Source organism: Suncus etruscus, chromosome 7, assembly GCF_024139225.1.
Source record: "Suncus etruscus isolate mSunEtr1 chromosome 7, mSunEtr1.pri.cur, whole genome shotgun sequence".
Classification (NCBI taxonomy): domain Eukaryota; kingdom Metazoa; phylum Chordata; class Mammalia; order Eulipotyphla; family Soricidae; genus Suncus; species Suncus etruscus.
The window spans coordinates 38,659,065-38,674,911 of record NC_064854.1 but is presented as its reverse complement, the minus strand read 5'-3'; the positions used below and the strand labels follow the sequence as shown (position 1 = coordinate 38,674,911).

Genomic DNA, 15,847 nt, shown 5'->3' with positions numbered 1-15,847 from the left:
TAAAAAAATATACTGTGGTTAAAAATCACTTTTGAAATAAAAAAAATTACAATTGGACAAAAATCCCATTTGAAAATGACACACACGGGCCCGGAGAGATAGCACAGCGGCGTTTGCCTTGCAAGCAGCCGATCTGGAACCAAGGAGGTTGGTTCGAATCCCGGTGTCCCATATGGTCCCCCATGCCTACCAGGAGCTATTTCTGAGCAGACAGCCAGGAGTAACCCGTGAGCACTGCTGGGTGTGACCCAAAAAAAAAAAAAAAGAAAGAAAGAAAATGACACACACAAAACAAGTTCAAGAAGAAGGGGATGCTACAAAATTTCCAACTTTTTGTTTGTCTGTTTGATTTTGGTATTTGGATCACACCTGATTGCGCTCAAGACTTAATCCCTGGAGCTCTGTGGTCAGGGACCACTCCTGGTAGTGCTCTGGGGAATATAAGAGGGGCTCGGGATGGAACCTAGATCACTGAAGTATATGCAAGACAAATACTATGCTTATAACAGGTAAAATGTTCTGGTCCCCAAATTTCTAATTGTTAAGGAAAAATATATTCTTAGGTTTGTCTTGTGCCTTGTAGTGGGTTATCAAATTATACTTGAAACATTTTTTTTTTAAATGGAGATGGAGAAACAGAAAGGGAAAGGCACTGAGAGAAAAACAATCCTCCGCATAATCAGAACAGTTAGGCAAAGTCAAGGCAGCCCTGTCTCAACTGGACCCCAGCTTCTGAGGAACCTTCTTTGTTTAATGAGTCTCATACTAAGAAACCTTGCAGTAACATCTCCTTCACATTAAAAAAAAAAAAAAAAAAAAGGGCAGGAGAGTGAATCTGGTATTGGACAGAAAGCCGGTTGAGGGAGGCCTAATAAAAGTACCTTTAAGTTTTGCTATGCAAAAATTTCAGATTTCCAACAAACCAGAAAGAGGTTTCAAATCCAAACTAAAACTCTTTGATACACAAAGGGCACGGAAATTTGAGTCAAAATACACCTATGGGGAGACACCAACTAAATCAGGATAACAAACACCTAAATTGATGGGTCAGCGGGAGGGGCTGGCAGACTGAGCTTGCTCCTTGGGTGAATGTAGGGGTGGGAAGGGCAGAAAGAAACAAAAACAAATGACAAAAGACTGAGGGCACAAGCAGTAGCTCTCCTTTACGGAGTTGTCACCACCCCACCCCAGTGCCTGCCCAGGCTACTGAAGACACAGCAAGTATAGGCGAGAATTGCCTTGCCAGCATCTGGCTTTGTCCAGGTCTGAACAGAGAAAGCTCTGGGCAGGATGCCAGTACTGGTGCTTTCGTGGACTTCTGGCCATGGCTGAAACAGGTAATTATCTGTGACAGCTGCAGGGAAGAGCAAGCTTCACTGGTGGGGGGCAGAAATTTCTCCCCCTGCACCAGGACAGGAACTGATGGAACACCCAAGGCTCTGACCATTTTCTCCCTGGGAAGGGGTGGGTGGAGGACAAGTAGACTGTAAGGAATCCCCCACCTTTGTCTCCCTGACAGTTGCCAAACTGAGAGTCAGCCCACAGCCTGGTCCCAGGCCAACCAGGAGTCAGAAAGCGTGAAAATCCTGCTGCAGGATCCATAACTTGGGAACCTCCTGCAGCTGCCCGTTGGCCCAGGGTTCTTCACGTAAGCTTCTCTAGGTTTGGGAAAAATTAACATTGTCTTTCCTGTGCTCTGGCCTCCTAGATGGGCTAAAGGCCACCAGTCTGAGTATTTCCTGATTTTAAAAAAAGATGGATCTAAAGAATGCCTGTGTGGTTTTATAACCTCAAATCACAGAAACAACAACAGGGTGAGGTAACGACCCACAATGGTGAACTGCAGAGCACCACAGTGAAAACAGGTTCATCCAAGTGAAGACTAATCACAATCAGGTCAAGTGCTGGCTTTGTCATTTCTACTTCTTTCACCCTTCTAGATTGAACACATCCTCTGTGCCTGGCAGGGCACAGCACAGGGAACGCAGAGAGACAAAATTGCACATTTTTTCTGTCTGGAGGCCAGATGAGGACTTAGTTTTAAACAGTACAATATGGTTCCAACTATGTGGAAACTAATGCTGAGTAAAGCATACTGAATGAAGGTCCACCCAAACCAGGCAGAGCAGTTAAGAACACCCTTCATGGAGAACGAGCGAGCTGTAAGACGACTTGGGGCACTGAAGAAATGAGTTGTAGCAAATGAAAAGGAAACTCCAGGTAAATGCACAGGAACACAAGGTCATGAGGCTCGTGGGGATCTTCTAGGGACCAGTGTGACTCAGGGACAGATGCCAAAAAGAGAGGCTGGGGAGACAGAGACTGGATCACACATGATTCTAAAAATCATTCTAAAGTATTTGGAAGGTAATTGTAAGGCAGCGGGAGAGCCCTTAAACAAGCTTGAGTAAGCAAATCACATAATCGGATCTCATTCTGCTTCTAGCAGAGCAGCAGCAGGGAGGCCTGGAAAGATCGAAGGTCAGTCCAGAGGCTGCTACAGTAACCCCCATAAAAAAACTCATGTCTGAAATAAAGTGGCAGCATTAGGAATGGGAAAGATGAGTCAGATTCATAAGAATATTTAAAAAGTAAAAATTAATATAACTTGGGGGAGAGAGAGAAAGAAAGAGAGAGAGATGATTTTATAGTATTTGCCAATTTCTGTGGCACAACATACTCTATCACAGTGATTTCAGTCTCCCAATGTGTCGTCACTAATGTGGAGCCACAGCAGCAAAATCAAAGTGAGTTCATTCCGGCACCACTGCCAGTGTATGAACACTGGGAAATGACAAGAACTTAGAAAACGCAAGGCCCTTCCTTGTTTAAGGGCCTGAAGAGTCCTTAAGAGTCTAACCAAAGTGACGTAAGTTCTTTTGGGACTTTACGCCCAGGAATATGCATATTGCATGGGGAAAGAGGTTCGTCAGGCAGCTGGGTAAATGGATTTGCAGAGGCAGAGAACAATTGAGCTAGACATTATAGCTGACATGGAAAGTTTTAGAAACTGTGTGCAGACTAAAAGGAAAATATTAACAAAGTGATGAATGGAGAAGCAGTTATTATAATGTCTGAGGAAGACTTTTAAGAAAGGGAGTCAGAGAGACATGACACTGAGTGTAAAGCCAGGAATAAGCCCTGAGCACAGATGGGTGTAGCCCCCTAACAAACAAACAAACAAACAAACAAACAGAAGTCTTATTGGGGAGATGGATGAACCACACCCAGGGGCGCTCAGGGTTTACTCCTGGCTCTGTACTAAGAAATCATTCCTGGCAGGCTTGGAGGACCATATAGGGTGCTGGGGATCAAATCCAGTTCATTCCTGGATCAGCAGCGTGCAAGGTAAACACCCTACTGCTGTGCTACCACTCTGGCCTCTTTAGGAAGATTTTATGTAGGGAGGTTTTCCTAACTAATTTCCCCAAACAGACTTTTCCCTGATAATCAATTCACCAAAAATTCATTCCATTAATTTATCAAATTTACCTACCTAAGAACCTGTTCATTTCAATTATTTATCTAGTAGCTGCTCATTACGTAGACTGGTTTCAGGCACACTAGCCAGAAGATAAGGTGTTTAAGTGGCAAGAAACAGTTTCTGACAGGCGAGGTCAAAGGGAAAGGAGCAAGAGGTTAGAGAGGAGACAGGAGAGGTCAGAGGGAAGAAAGAGGAAACAAGAGAGGTCAGAATAAGGAGACAGGAGAGGTCAGAGGGAAGAAACTAAAGTCAGACAGAAGCAGGAGGCAGGAGAGGTCAGAGGGATGGGAGAGGAAACAAGTGAATCAGAGAGAATCAGAATCGGGAGACAGGAGAGGTCAGAGGGAAGAGACTAAAGTCAGAAGGAAGAGACAGGAAAGGTCAGAGGAAAGAGAGAGGAAACAGGAGAGGTCAGATGGGGAGGCAGGAGAGGTCAGAGAGAAGAGACTAAAATTAGAGAGAGGAAGGAGACAGAAGAGGTCAAAGGGAAGGGAGAGGAAACAGGTGAGGTCAGAATGGGGAGGCAGGAGAGGTCAGAGGGAAGAGACTAAAGTCAGAGGGAGGGAGGAGACAGAAGAAAAGAGGTCAGAGGGAAGGGAGAGGAAACAGATGAGGTCAGAATGGGGAGGCAGAAGAGGTCAGAGGGAGGGAGGAGACATGAGAGGTCAGAGGGAAGGGAGAGAGATGTCCTCAGGAAACTGTTCCTCACTCTCCAGGAATAGGTTGAGGAACAAGATACCAAGAAAAAATGAATGGACAGAGAAGCAGAGAGCTGACCTCTGTTGAGAGAGAGGATTGGAGACACTTGTAGGGGAAGAGGTGATTTTCCTTTTCTTGTTTTTCAGCTGTGAGATTCAAGGAGGGTCACATGTGGAATGGAATGATTCTGCATTTAAAGAGAAAGGAACAATGCATAGAAGGAAATGTATTGAAGAAAGTAACTGATAGTTAATGTTTTTGAAGAGAAAGGGGGATGAGGTCTGGAATTAAAAGGAAATGGGAGTAATTTTTTTCATTAATATTTTGCACTAATTTTTTGCAGCAATTCTGCTGAGTCAGACATGGTTGAATTCCCTTTAACCTGAACCATCAAGTCTTGAGTCACCTGCTCCAAGGCTCTCATAAAATTCTATATAAATTCTATATAAAATTCTATATAAATCTGGTTTAAACAAAGGTGATACTAGTCTGTATCCTTAGTTTAAAAAGAAAAAGCAAAAGCAAGCCTAGAAGTATGTCAAGTATGAAACTTGATTTCACAGTACTAGTATTAAATATTAGATTTTTTTCACTTTGCATTGTCCCAGACTCTCATCCTTGGTCACTTTTCTTCATTTGCAGTTTCCTATCCCTCCCTAGATTTTTGCACTTCTCTGAAACAAAAGGGAAAAAAAATTACTTGTATTTTTACCCAGTATATGAACAAGTAACTGATATGTACAGATATTCATACCTTTAGAAATTTTTTTTCTTTTTCATAAATGCTCCAAATTCTTTCAAATCAAGTCAGTGGTCTACTTACCATTATACCATATCAAAATTGTTATCTACCATGACTGAGGAGTTATTGGTTCTTCACATAAATGAACTTATTATCTTAAATGTTTATTTCCTAGGTGACTTCAGATCTCATAATTAGAGCAAAACACTTTGCCAAAAAAGCCAATATTGCCATGAGACATCCCAAGTCATAACATCATGGTATACCAAATCTCTCCTGTTACACTCTTCTATAGGAATCCAACTAAGAACACACATGTTTACTGCACTGTTCAGATTTTACTATCTCATTTGCAGCCGAGGGTCCAAAATATTGTAAGATAGACTTGGATGGCTTAAGCTTTTGTACAGTGGGTAGGGCATTTGTCTTGCAATCCAACTAAGAAGATCCGTGTTGACTGCACTGTTTAGATTTTACTATCTCATTTGTAGCCTAGGGTCCAAAAATTGTAAGATAGACCTGGACGGTTTAAGCTTTTGTACAGTGGGTAGGGAATTTGTCTTGCAATCCAATAAGAAGATCTGTACTGACTGCACTGTTTATATTTTACTATCTCATTTGTAGCCTAGGGTCCAAAAAAATTGTAAGATAGACCTGGATGGCTTAAGTTTTTGTACAGTGGGTAGGGCATTTGTCTTGCACACAGCTAATTTGTATTCATTCTCGGACATTCCATTTGTCTCCCTCAGCAACACTAAGGAATGATCCCTAAGTGCACAGCCAGGAGTAACCTTTGAGCCCCGCCAGGTGTTCTACTCCCTTTTCTACCAAACTAAAACAAGTAACAAAAAATAAATTGGCCATTTCTGAAGACATAAGACAACTTGAAACTAATTCAACACACAATCAGGTCACAGAACAAACCGGCCATTAGAAGCTTGGCAAAACAGAAAACATTTGCCCTTAGGGTACTTATTATATTTGCCCTCATGGACAACAGAAATAATGGTGCCTCTACTTAATCCTTATATTCTGCTTTTTTTGCAATCACAGAATGCCTTATAACAAAACACTTTTGTGGTATTTTGAGAATGTATAACTGTATCAGTTCTTACAGGAGAATTTCTGCCTCTCAGGGTACAATTATAGAATGTACACAGAACTAATTCAGTTGGTTGGCAAAAGCAATTTTCAAAAATTGAAATATGAAAAAATTATTTAAACACAAGAAATCCCTAGAGAATCACCATCCACCTATTTAGGACTACCATATTTTACTTGGAAAAAAATCAAGCCTTACGGAAAAATCAAGACTTAGTAGCACTTAGTATTAAAACATAAATTAAAAAGTTAACCTACCGTCCGTCTGAGATTTACTAAGGAATATTGTGCTCGCCCGAGGATGATCTGAAGGATTGAATTCCATGTTCAAATCTGTAAAGAAAAAAAAAAGAAAATCTGTGAAAATCCATCTGATGACCAAAGATAACTTGATTGATTTTCTTTAAATTTTCTTCAACTTTATCTTGACAATGCACTAAAGAATTCTAAACCACAGTTACTAGCGTCTAGGATACTGCTCAATCACTATTACTTTTATTTAGAAAGAAAATGCCACTTGCACAAACTAGACATCTGGCTGGAGGTCTATTAGCATAAAACTCCATTTTCTTTTTTAGAACTCTGTTCTATATCCAAGACTACAGAACAGGAGGGCAGCCTTGCAATAAGCAATTAAAGAGATTTATGTGCTATAATAGATTCATCTAAACTACAGTTAAGTGAATGGTATTCCTTTTTAAGTGAGTTAACTAAAAAATATAGACCATCACCACTGTCAAGCAGCATCAGCACCCATATAGTCCTCTAAGAATTTTTGCTTTTGTTTGTTTTTTATGAAAGGGCAAAACGTATTCATTAGAGAAGACTGCCTTAAACTTTTTCCCTGGGCAGCTCCTGAACAAATGCTGCTAGAAACACTTCAGATTCAATGGAAATTTGGCTCTGAATTGATTTTTTGCTAGTTGTGTATTATTCGTATACCTTTCACTGTTTTTTGTTTTTTTTGTTTTTTGGTTTCAGTTATGTGATCACATATGGTCACACAAACCTACAGTGTGAAGAGTGAGGCTTTAGAGCAGGGGTCTCAAACTCAATATACCTGGGGGCCGCAGGAGGCAAAGTCAGGGTGATCCTTGAGTGCAAAGTCAGTAGTAAGCCTTGATCATTGGTGGGTGTGACACAAACAACTAAAACAAAGCAAAACAAAAAGATTCCTCTAGGGCAGGGCCACAAAATGTTGTACGAAGGGCCGCAAATGGCCCGCGGGCCGCGAGTTTGAGACCCCTGCTTTAGAGTAAAGGCTGCAAATGGACTAAGGTCATAAAAATTGATTTTAGTTTGCCCAGATATTTTCATTTTTCAAAAAATAATAATTCTGAATAAACCTGATTTCTCTAACTCAAACACGTGTCAAAAGGAGGGAAATCATCTTTTCAGCTTCTCCTAAGAAACCAGACCACAAGCAATCTTACTTACTGGTCACAATCAGTTGGGTCACAGCAGCTGAGTGACCCTTCATTGGGACTAAGAGCTGTCACCTCTGGCAGGCCTGTTCCTTACTTTCTTTGCCTTGTTCGCACTAGCCTAGGAGGAACCGTGGTTCGATCTCCCAGGGACCCATAAGGTCCCCCAAGTCAGGAGCGATTTCTTGGCCCTTCTACACAAGTCTTAAGATCACATACAATAGTTTTTGTCCAGGACATGTTCACATTTCCTGGAGACAGTCTGCAACTCTCTTGGCCATGAATCCTCTCCCAGAGGACACCAAGGCGAATCCCCCTTCTAGCAATGTCCACAAAGTGTAGGGTCAGAGCAGAGGCATCCCATTCCTCAGTCAGCCACCATCATGTCACTACATTATACACTTTCTGGTGTGAACGGGCCACTCTTGCCATTCCACACATCAAACAGTAAGAATAGTGTCTGCCATTTTCCCTATCCAGATACAAGGGAAAGTAAGGGACATCCATATACTTCCTCTATAATCAAGTCATAATTCTCGGTCTGATCACAATCATTATGTCAGAGGAGACCTCCTGCCTGGGTGACAGGCCAGCCAGGTATCATCCCAGTTCAATGACGCAGGACAGTTACTGAGGGAAGACTTCAAGATTAAAGGGAAACATGACAGCCACAGGATCAGTTAATATAACTGGAAAAGGTAAGTGTCTAGCTCAAGACTTGCACCAGAACCATATGGAAATCCCACAGCAAGAACTTCATCACCATCCATGCTAAACCAGACCTGACCTCTTATCTTGTTTGTCCAAAGGACTCAAGAATAAAATAGGAGAGAGGTCATTGCTTACAGGGGAAAATAGCAGAATGTTTAAAGAGGAGTTGTGGGTTTGTTTTTGTTGTTTTTTTTTTCTTAAGTTTTCTCAAGTTTTCCCTGGAATTTAGAAGTTACATCATGGACAAGAGACCAGAAAGTTTTAACACAAAGAAAAATCAAAGATTTCTTGGCTTTTGGACACAAGGGTCTACAGTATTGCTAAAAAAAAAAAAAAAAAAAGTCCAAGATCATCGGCTAATTTTTTATTTAAATGGATGTTCAAATGTGTATTACTATTAGAAAACAATATAGTTGGAGCTTCCAAAATATTACCTAGAAAAAAATTTTAACACAAGTAAGTGAACAGAGATAGTCTTGCTCTAACTTTGAGGACTAAACTGATCAAGAAACAGGGAGTGCCAGATGCTGCATTATGTCTCAGATTTAACTGAAAGGAAATAAAATGACAGTCTATCTGCTGATAAAGAACTTCAACTTTAGAGAACAAAAAGTAAGGCAGCATTTTCACAAGCCAGGACAAATAAACCTGTTATATCCTTCAAACTTTCATGCCTAAGTGTTACAAAATGGTTAACTTTTCTTTTATTAAGGTGTCCTAACCAGAGGGGAGGGGTGGGTAAAAGGCAACCTGGAGGGACGGGTAGCTACCTAGGCTACAGCCCTGTCTTACCCTCAGTTTCGACTTTTTCCACCTGCCCACATCAAGCTCTTAAAGTACTTGTGTGCTAGGGCCAGGGTGGTGGCACAAGCAGTAGGTGTCTGCCTTGTGTGCTAGACTAGGATGGACCACAGTTCGATCCTCCCCCCACCCCACGTCCCATGTGGTCCCCCAAGCCAGGAGCGATTTCTGAGCACATAGACAGGAGTAACCCCTGAGCATCACCGGGTGTGGCTCAAAAACCAAAAAAAAAAAAAAAAAAAGTGCTTGTGTGCTAAATTAACCAAAGAAATAGTTCTAGAAAATATATTTTTTCTTTTCTTCTTCCCCACAGTGCTAGGGGCAGTACCCAGGGCTGTGAGGCTGCATGCAAGGGAAGAATTCTGTAACATCCCAGCCCCTATGAAGTTATTTACCTGGACAGGTGCCACTGTGGTATCATTTTTGTGAAACCATTACCCTCACTGCAAAGAGTAAAAGCCAGCTGGCATTATTTCCACCTCAGAGTAAAGGCCTACAGAGATGAAGCTGCTAGGGACAGCACACGGGCCAACAGCTCTTCAGCAAGGAAGGGCAGTAAGCAAGGGTCCAGAGGCTAAGCTAGACACAGAGCAGGGAGAAATATAGCAGTCTATACAGATCTATCATTTAGGTCTGAAATAGGGGTGCAGATTGGGCCACACTTGTTGTGCTCAAGAATGACCCCTAGGAGGGGTCATTGTTCTCAAGAATGACCCCTAGGAGGTGCTTGGAGGACCAAATGAAGTGTCAGGGATCAAAGCAAGGTCAGCCACATTCAAGGCAGTCTCTTTAACATCTGAATTCTTTTCTTCTCCAGTCCCTGGTCTTGTATTGGGTTTTGTTTCTTTCTGTTAGTGTTAGGGAGGCGGGGGGATTTGGAAGGGGTGGAGAATTGAGCCACTCAGCTTTACTCAGATCAAATAGAGTACAGAGAATAGGGTGCTTGCCTTGTACATGGCCAACCTGAGTTTAATAATCCTCCATCACAATTAGAAGTGAACTACAAAGGGACACATAAGAAAAAATTCAACACCTGGAAATTAAACAGCTCACCACTGAACAACCAGTGGATCAGGGAGGAAATCAAAGAGGAAATCAAAACATTCCTGGAAATAAATGACAATGAAGACACAAATTACCAGAATTTATGGGACACAGCAAAAGCAGAACTAAGAGGAAAACTTACTGCTTTGCGAGCACATGCCAGAAAGGACAGGACCTATATAAAAAGCTTAATGACACAGCTTATAAAATTAGAAAATGATCAACAAAAGGAACCAAAAATAGGTAGGCAGAAGGAAATAACAAAGCTGAGAGCAGAAATCAATGAAGTGAAAATCAATAAAACAATCTGAAAGATCAACAAAAGCAAAAGTTGGTTCTTTGAAAAAATAAACATATTGATAAACCACTAACAAAACTCACAAAGAAACAGAGAGAGAAACTTAATAAACCGGATTAGAAATGAAAAGAGGAAGATCACTACAGATACTGCAGAGATTCAAAGGGTAATCAGAGACTACTTAGAGAAACTCTATGACAAGAACCTGGAAGAAATGGATAAATTCTTGGACTCTTAATCATCTTTCACAGTTAAACCAGGGTGATCTAGCATATCCAAACAGACCCATCACTACTGAGGAAATTAAAATGGTAATCAAAAAGTCTTCCCAATAACAAAAGTCCAGGCCTGATGGATTCACTAACAAATTCTTTCAAACTTTTCAAGGAAACTACTACCAATCCTTTTCAGGCTCTTTCATGAAATTGAAAAATCAGGAACACTCCCAAATAGTTTTTAGGAAGCTACCATCACCTTGGTATCAAAACCAGACAGCGATGCTGCAAAAAAAAAACCTACAAATCAATATCCCTGATGAACACAGATGCAAAGATCCTCAACATAATTCTAGCAAATAAGATACAATGTCTCATCAAGAAAGTCATACACCATGACCAAGTAGGTTTCATTCCAGTAATGCAAGGATGGTTTAACATACGTAAATCAATCAACATAATACACCATATCAACAAAAAGAAAAATAAGCCTCCATCATGGAATGTTCTCCCAAGCACCACCAAGAGCAAAGCAGGGTGTGCTTAAACAAAAAAGCTTCAACAAATTACTGGAGTCAAGAATCCTCCTTTTATATGCAAAGTATTGTGTTCTGTCCTACTTAGTACCAAAAGGCTACTTTAAAAAACTACCATCTGTCTTCATTTTCTTCATTACCTATTGAGCTATTTCATGATCCTAAGAATACATTCTTGACTTTCAAATAACTATGACAACTAATGGCAGGTGGAAGATGTGTTCAGAAGATTTCAAAGTACATCATGTGAAAGTTCTACCATATATTAACTTCATAATTATACTGTCTTCAGATAAAAATATTGTATTGGAGACTGCAGGTATGCATTCTGAGAGGTTTCCTAAGACCAGTCCAAACTTGTTGTAATTTTTATTTATTCTAAATTGACCATGTTATAGGTGCCAAAGTACTCTTTGACCATACATACAGAGAATACAGAAATAATCAAATTTCTGTATAAAGAGAGCAATCAAATTTCTGCTCTGAAAGAGTACTCTTCCAAGCTTAAAGTGTGCCATATCATTGGAAAAAAAAGAGTAAACAATGCATCAAGAATAGTCTGATTCTTACATTAACCTACATTTAGAAAGCTAAACATCAACTATCTTGGTTTTCAAGGAAGTGATCATCCCACAAAAGGAATCTCAAATGGTGGGAAAGAAATAATGCACTTTGGAATGTTAAGAACCACCTAGACATGAATTCATGCTAGACAAACTGTCATATTATCCTTCATTTTCCTTATCTGTAAAATGAGTAACACCTACCTTTCGGAAATTGGTTAAATAAAGCATTAAGCGAGATATCTGCCACACAAGTAGTGACTACTAAGATTCAAGGCATTCAATAATTTTATGACAAAGTATCCAGCTTTGTACCAAAGACATACTCTCAAAACATACACTTCACCTGAGACACTGAAGATGGAGCTAAATACTACAAGATCTTCTATTCTTTAAGATATCTGGTTATAAGTCATTATTCAAAAACTTCAGTTTTCAGGGCTGGAGAGGTGGCGCTAGAGGTAAGGTGTCTGCCTTGAAAGCGCTAGCCAAGGAAGGACCACGGTTCGACCCCCCCCCAAGCCAGGGGCAATTAATTTCTGAGTGCTTAGCCAGGAGTAACCCCTGAGCATTAAATGGATGTGCCCCCCAAAAAAGAAAAACTTCAGTTTTCATATACTCCTGATATGGGAAAATGACAAGAAAATAATAAAACAAAAATGACTTTCTAAGGCAGTCATACTGTTAGGGAATCCCTAGGCTTCCCTAACCTAGGGTAGACTTGAACCTAATACTAAGAAAATATCATTTTGAACTACTACTTCTTTATTATGATACCTATTAAGAACCATAGAGATCATATATCAATTTAGGCACTTGGCTTGCACATGGCTGGGTAACATCCTACAAATAGTTCCATTCTGAGCACAGAGTCAGGGTAAGTCTTGAGCACAGTCAGATAGATATGAGCCCAAATCCAAAAACAAAAAGGAAAATAAAACCCAGTCAAATTTAAATAATAATAGTCTCATTCTAAGAATCTACTGCTAGACTTCCAGGTGATAATAGAAAAAAAAGTACAGCAGGTAAGGCTATACTTGCATGCAGCGGACCAGGGTGTAATCCTGGTATTCCATATGGTCCTAAAGCCCACCAGGAGTGACCCTGAGCACAGAGTCAGGAATAAGCTCTGAACACTGCTGGGTGTGGCCAAAAAAAAGAGTCAGTATTCCTTCATCTCCATATACTCCTTTATATGACAGGATTCCTTTATGCCCTAGCCTGTTTAGTTAAGCTGTCTTCTTCCATGCTAAAAGACCTAATTGTCTACTGTGTTTTCCACAGATGCTATAGTATCAGTGGTTCACAATTGCTCATCTCAGCTTTTAACATAGCACCAGTGTTGTAAAGGATCTATGCAATAAATTAATGTCAGAGAGAGTCAAAAGTCAATATCTACCATTGGTGGTCTGAAAAACTCATTAAGAAAAGGAAAACAGGGCCGGGAAGGTGGCGCTAGAGGTAAGGTGTCTTGCAAGCGCTAGCGTAGGACGGACAGCGGTTCGATCCCCGGCGTCCCATATGGTCCTCCCAAGCCAGGGGTGATTTCTGAGCACATAGCCAGGCGTAACCCCTGAGCGTCAAACGGGTGTGGCCCAAACACCAAAAAAAAAAAAAAAAAAAATTGGGGGGCCGGGCGGTGGCGCTGGAGGTAAGGTGCCTGCCTTGCCTGCGCTAGCCTAGGACGGACCGCGGTTCGATCCCCTGGCGTCCCATATGGTCCCCCAAGAAGCCAGGAGCAACTTCTGAGCGCATAGCCAGGAGTAACCCCTGAGCGTCACAGGGTGTGGCCCAAAAAAAAAAAAAAAAAAAAGAAAAGGAAAACAGGGGCCCAGAGAGATAAAAACGCCGATCCAGGACCAAAGGTGATTGGTTCAAATCCCGGTGTCCCATATGCTCCCCCATGCCTGCCAGGAGCTTTTTCTGAGCAGACAGCCAGGTTTCTCTTCTATCTTTATTAGATCCAGTACATCTTATACTATGGTGTGTGCTATTCTGTTTTCCTTTTCTTTCTTTCTTTTTTTGGGCCACACCCAGCGTTGCTCAGGGGTTACTCCTGGCTCTATGCTCAGAAATCGCTCCTGGCAGGCTGGGGGAACCACACGGGATGCTGGAATTCGAACCAATGACCTTCTGCATGAAAGGCAAATGCCTTACCTCCATGCTATCTCTCCAGCCCCCCTTGGTCTGCTTCTAGTCATTAGAATAATATATAAAGTAATCAAAATCTCAAACTGGGGGCCGGAGAGATAGCATGGAGGTAAGGCATTTGCCTTTCATGCAGGAGGTCATCGGTTCGAATCCCGGCGTCCCATATGGTCCCCCGTGCCTGCCAGGAACAATTTCTGAGCCTGGAGCCAGGAATAATCCCTGAGCACTGCCGGGTGTGACCCAAAAACCACAAAAAAAAAAAAAAAAAATCTCAAACTGGGGCTGGAGAGACAGCACAGTGGTAGGGCATTTGTCTTGCATGCAGTCAACACTGGATGGAACCTAGTTCGATTTCCAGCATCTCATATGATCCCCCAAACCTGCCAGGAGTGATGAGCGCAGAGCCAGGAGGAACCCGAGCACCTCAGAGTGTGACCCACCCCCACCCCTAAATCTCAAACTTTTCATTTCAAATTAGATGATCACATTTTTTGTTGGGGGGGGGGGCTACCCAGCATGCTCAGAGGTTTCTCCTGACTATGCTTTGGGATCACTTCTAGAGGGGCTCTAGAACAGATGGGGTACCAGGAATCAAACTCTGGTCAGCTGTCTAAGACAGGCACCTACCAATTGCACTATCACTCCAGTCCCAGGTGCTAACATTCCTAAATATGGTTATAATCTGTAGGGTAATGATTTAAAAAAAAACACAATAAATAAAGCCTGTCAGTCTTAATTCAGATTATCTACTTCTATTTTTTAGTTACTATTATCCTGCTATCTGACAATCAGTGATTATCTCCATTCATTAGTGCAAATACCATGCAATTGCCACTGGGCAAGATCCAATCCCAGCAGCCAGCATTAGCATCCCTATTTATAACAGTCCTGCTGCTGCGCTAGCTGGGGCTGCAAAATGCTGTTACTGCAATTCTGGTTAATTAGAAAGCCAGTGATTTCAAGATCATTCTTTATAATTACTCTAAAACACTCTGATTTGGCTATTTTCTATTTTTCTGTCTCTACTTGTAGCTGTTTGATCCCTGAGGGTGACCTGTGTGTGCAGTTTTGATGATGCAATCTGGTCCACACATCTATGTGTGTGGTGGATATGCCAGGTCTGAGTCTATGCCTGACTGCATGTGCCTCTGTGTATATTTTTTCATACTATCCCAACATAATAACTAATCTGAACCTCTTTTATAAAGGTGTGTCTTAGTTTGGAAACTACCTCTCTTTTAATATCCGATATGACAAGATACATAAAAGGGAACGTTAAGTTGGAACTGACAGTTCTATGTCTATCCAGAATCCCAATGTCGGGCCAGAGTGATAATACAGTACATAGGTTTTTTGCCTTGCACATGCTGACTCGGATTCAATCTTCGGCATCCCATATGAGACTCCAAGCTCTTCCAAGAGTAATTCATGAGTGGAGAGCCAGGAGTAATCACTGAAGGTGAGCCAAAATATATATAAAAAACTAAAACTTGGATGGTCACAATATCAGCCCTCACCATATCTCTATCCCCTCTCCCTTCCTTCTTCCTCTCTCTCTCTCCCTTCCTCCTTCCCTCCCCCCATCTCTCAGAAAAAAGATTACTTCTGACCCAGATAAACAAGACAAGTATCCCAATATTCCAATACTTGGTCTTGTGCATTGCAAATGCCTTCTTTTTGTGTTTTTTTTTTTGTTTTTTGTTTTTTGTTTTTTTTTTGGTATTTGGGTCACACCTGCTCGTGCTCTTGGCTCTACACTCAGGAATAATTCCTGGCAATGCTCTGGGACCGTGTCAGTTAAGTGCAAGGCAAACGCCTTGCCCACTGTACTACCACTCATTTCTTTTTTAATTGTCTTTTTGTTGGGTTTTATTTTGGTTCGGTTTTGATTCGGAGGGTTGTTATTGTTGTTTTCTGCTTTTTTTCTTTTTTCTTTCCAGTCATACCCATATGGGATGCCTAAGATCAAACCCAGGATGGCCATGTGTAAAGCAAGTGCCCTGACGACCCCAGTATCACTGCTCCGGCCCCAATATCCTTTTAGAGTTCTACTCTAGAAATGGAGTTCAAGAAATTCC

General features: G+C 41.4%; 1 protein-coding gene across 1 annotated transcript in view; it reads right to left on the bottom strand.

Moving 5' to 3' along the window:
* The window catches only part of CCNY (cyclin Y), a 199,297-nt gene that overhangs the window by 68,894 nt on the left and 114,556 nt on the right, over window positions 1-15,847 (bottom strand). Inside the window, 1 exon segment of the mRNA XM_049776665.1 lies at window positions 6,285-6,359. Within this exon segment, the coding sequence (XP_049632622.1) occupies window positions 6,285-6,359 (75 nt within the window).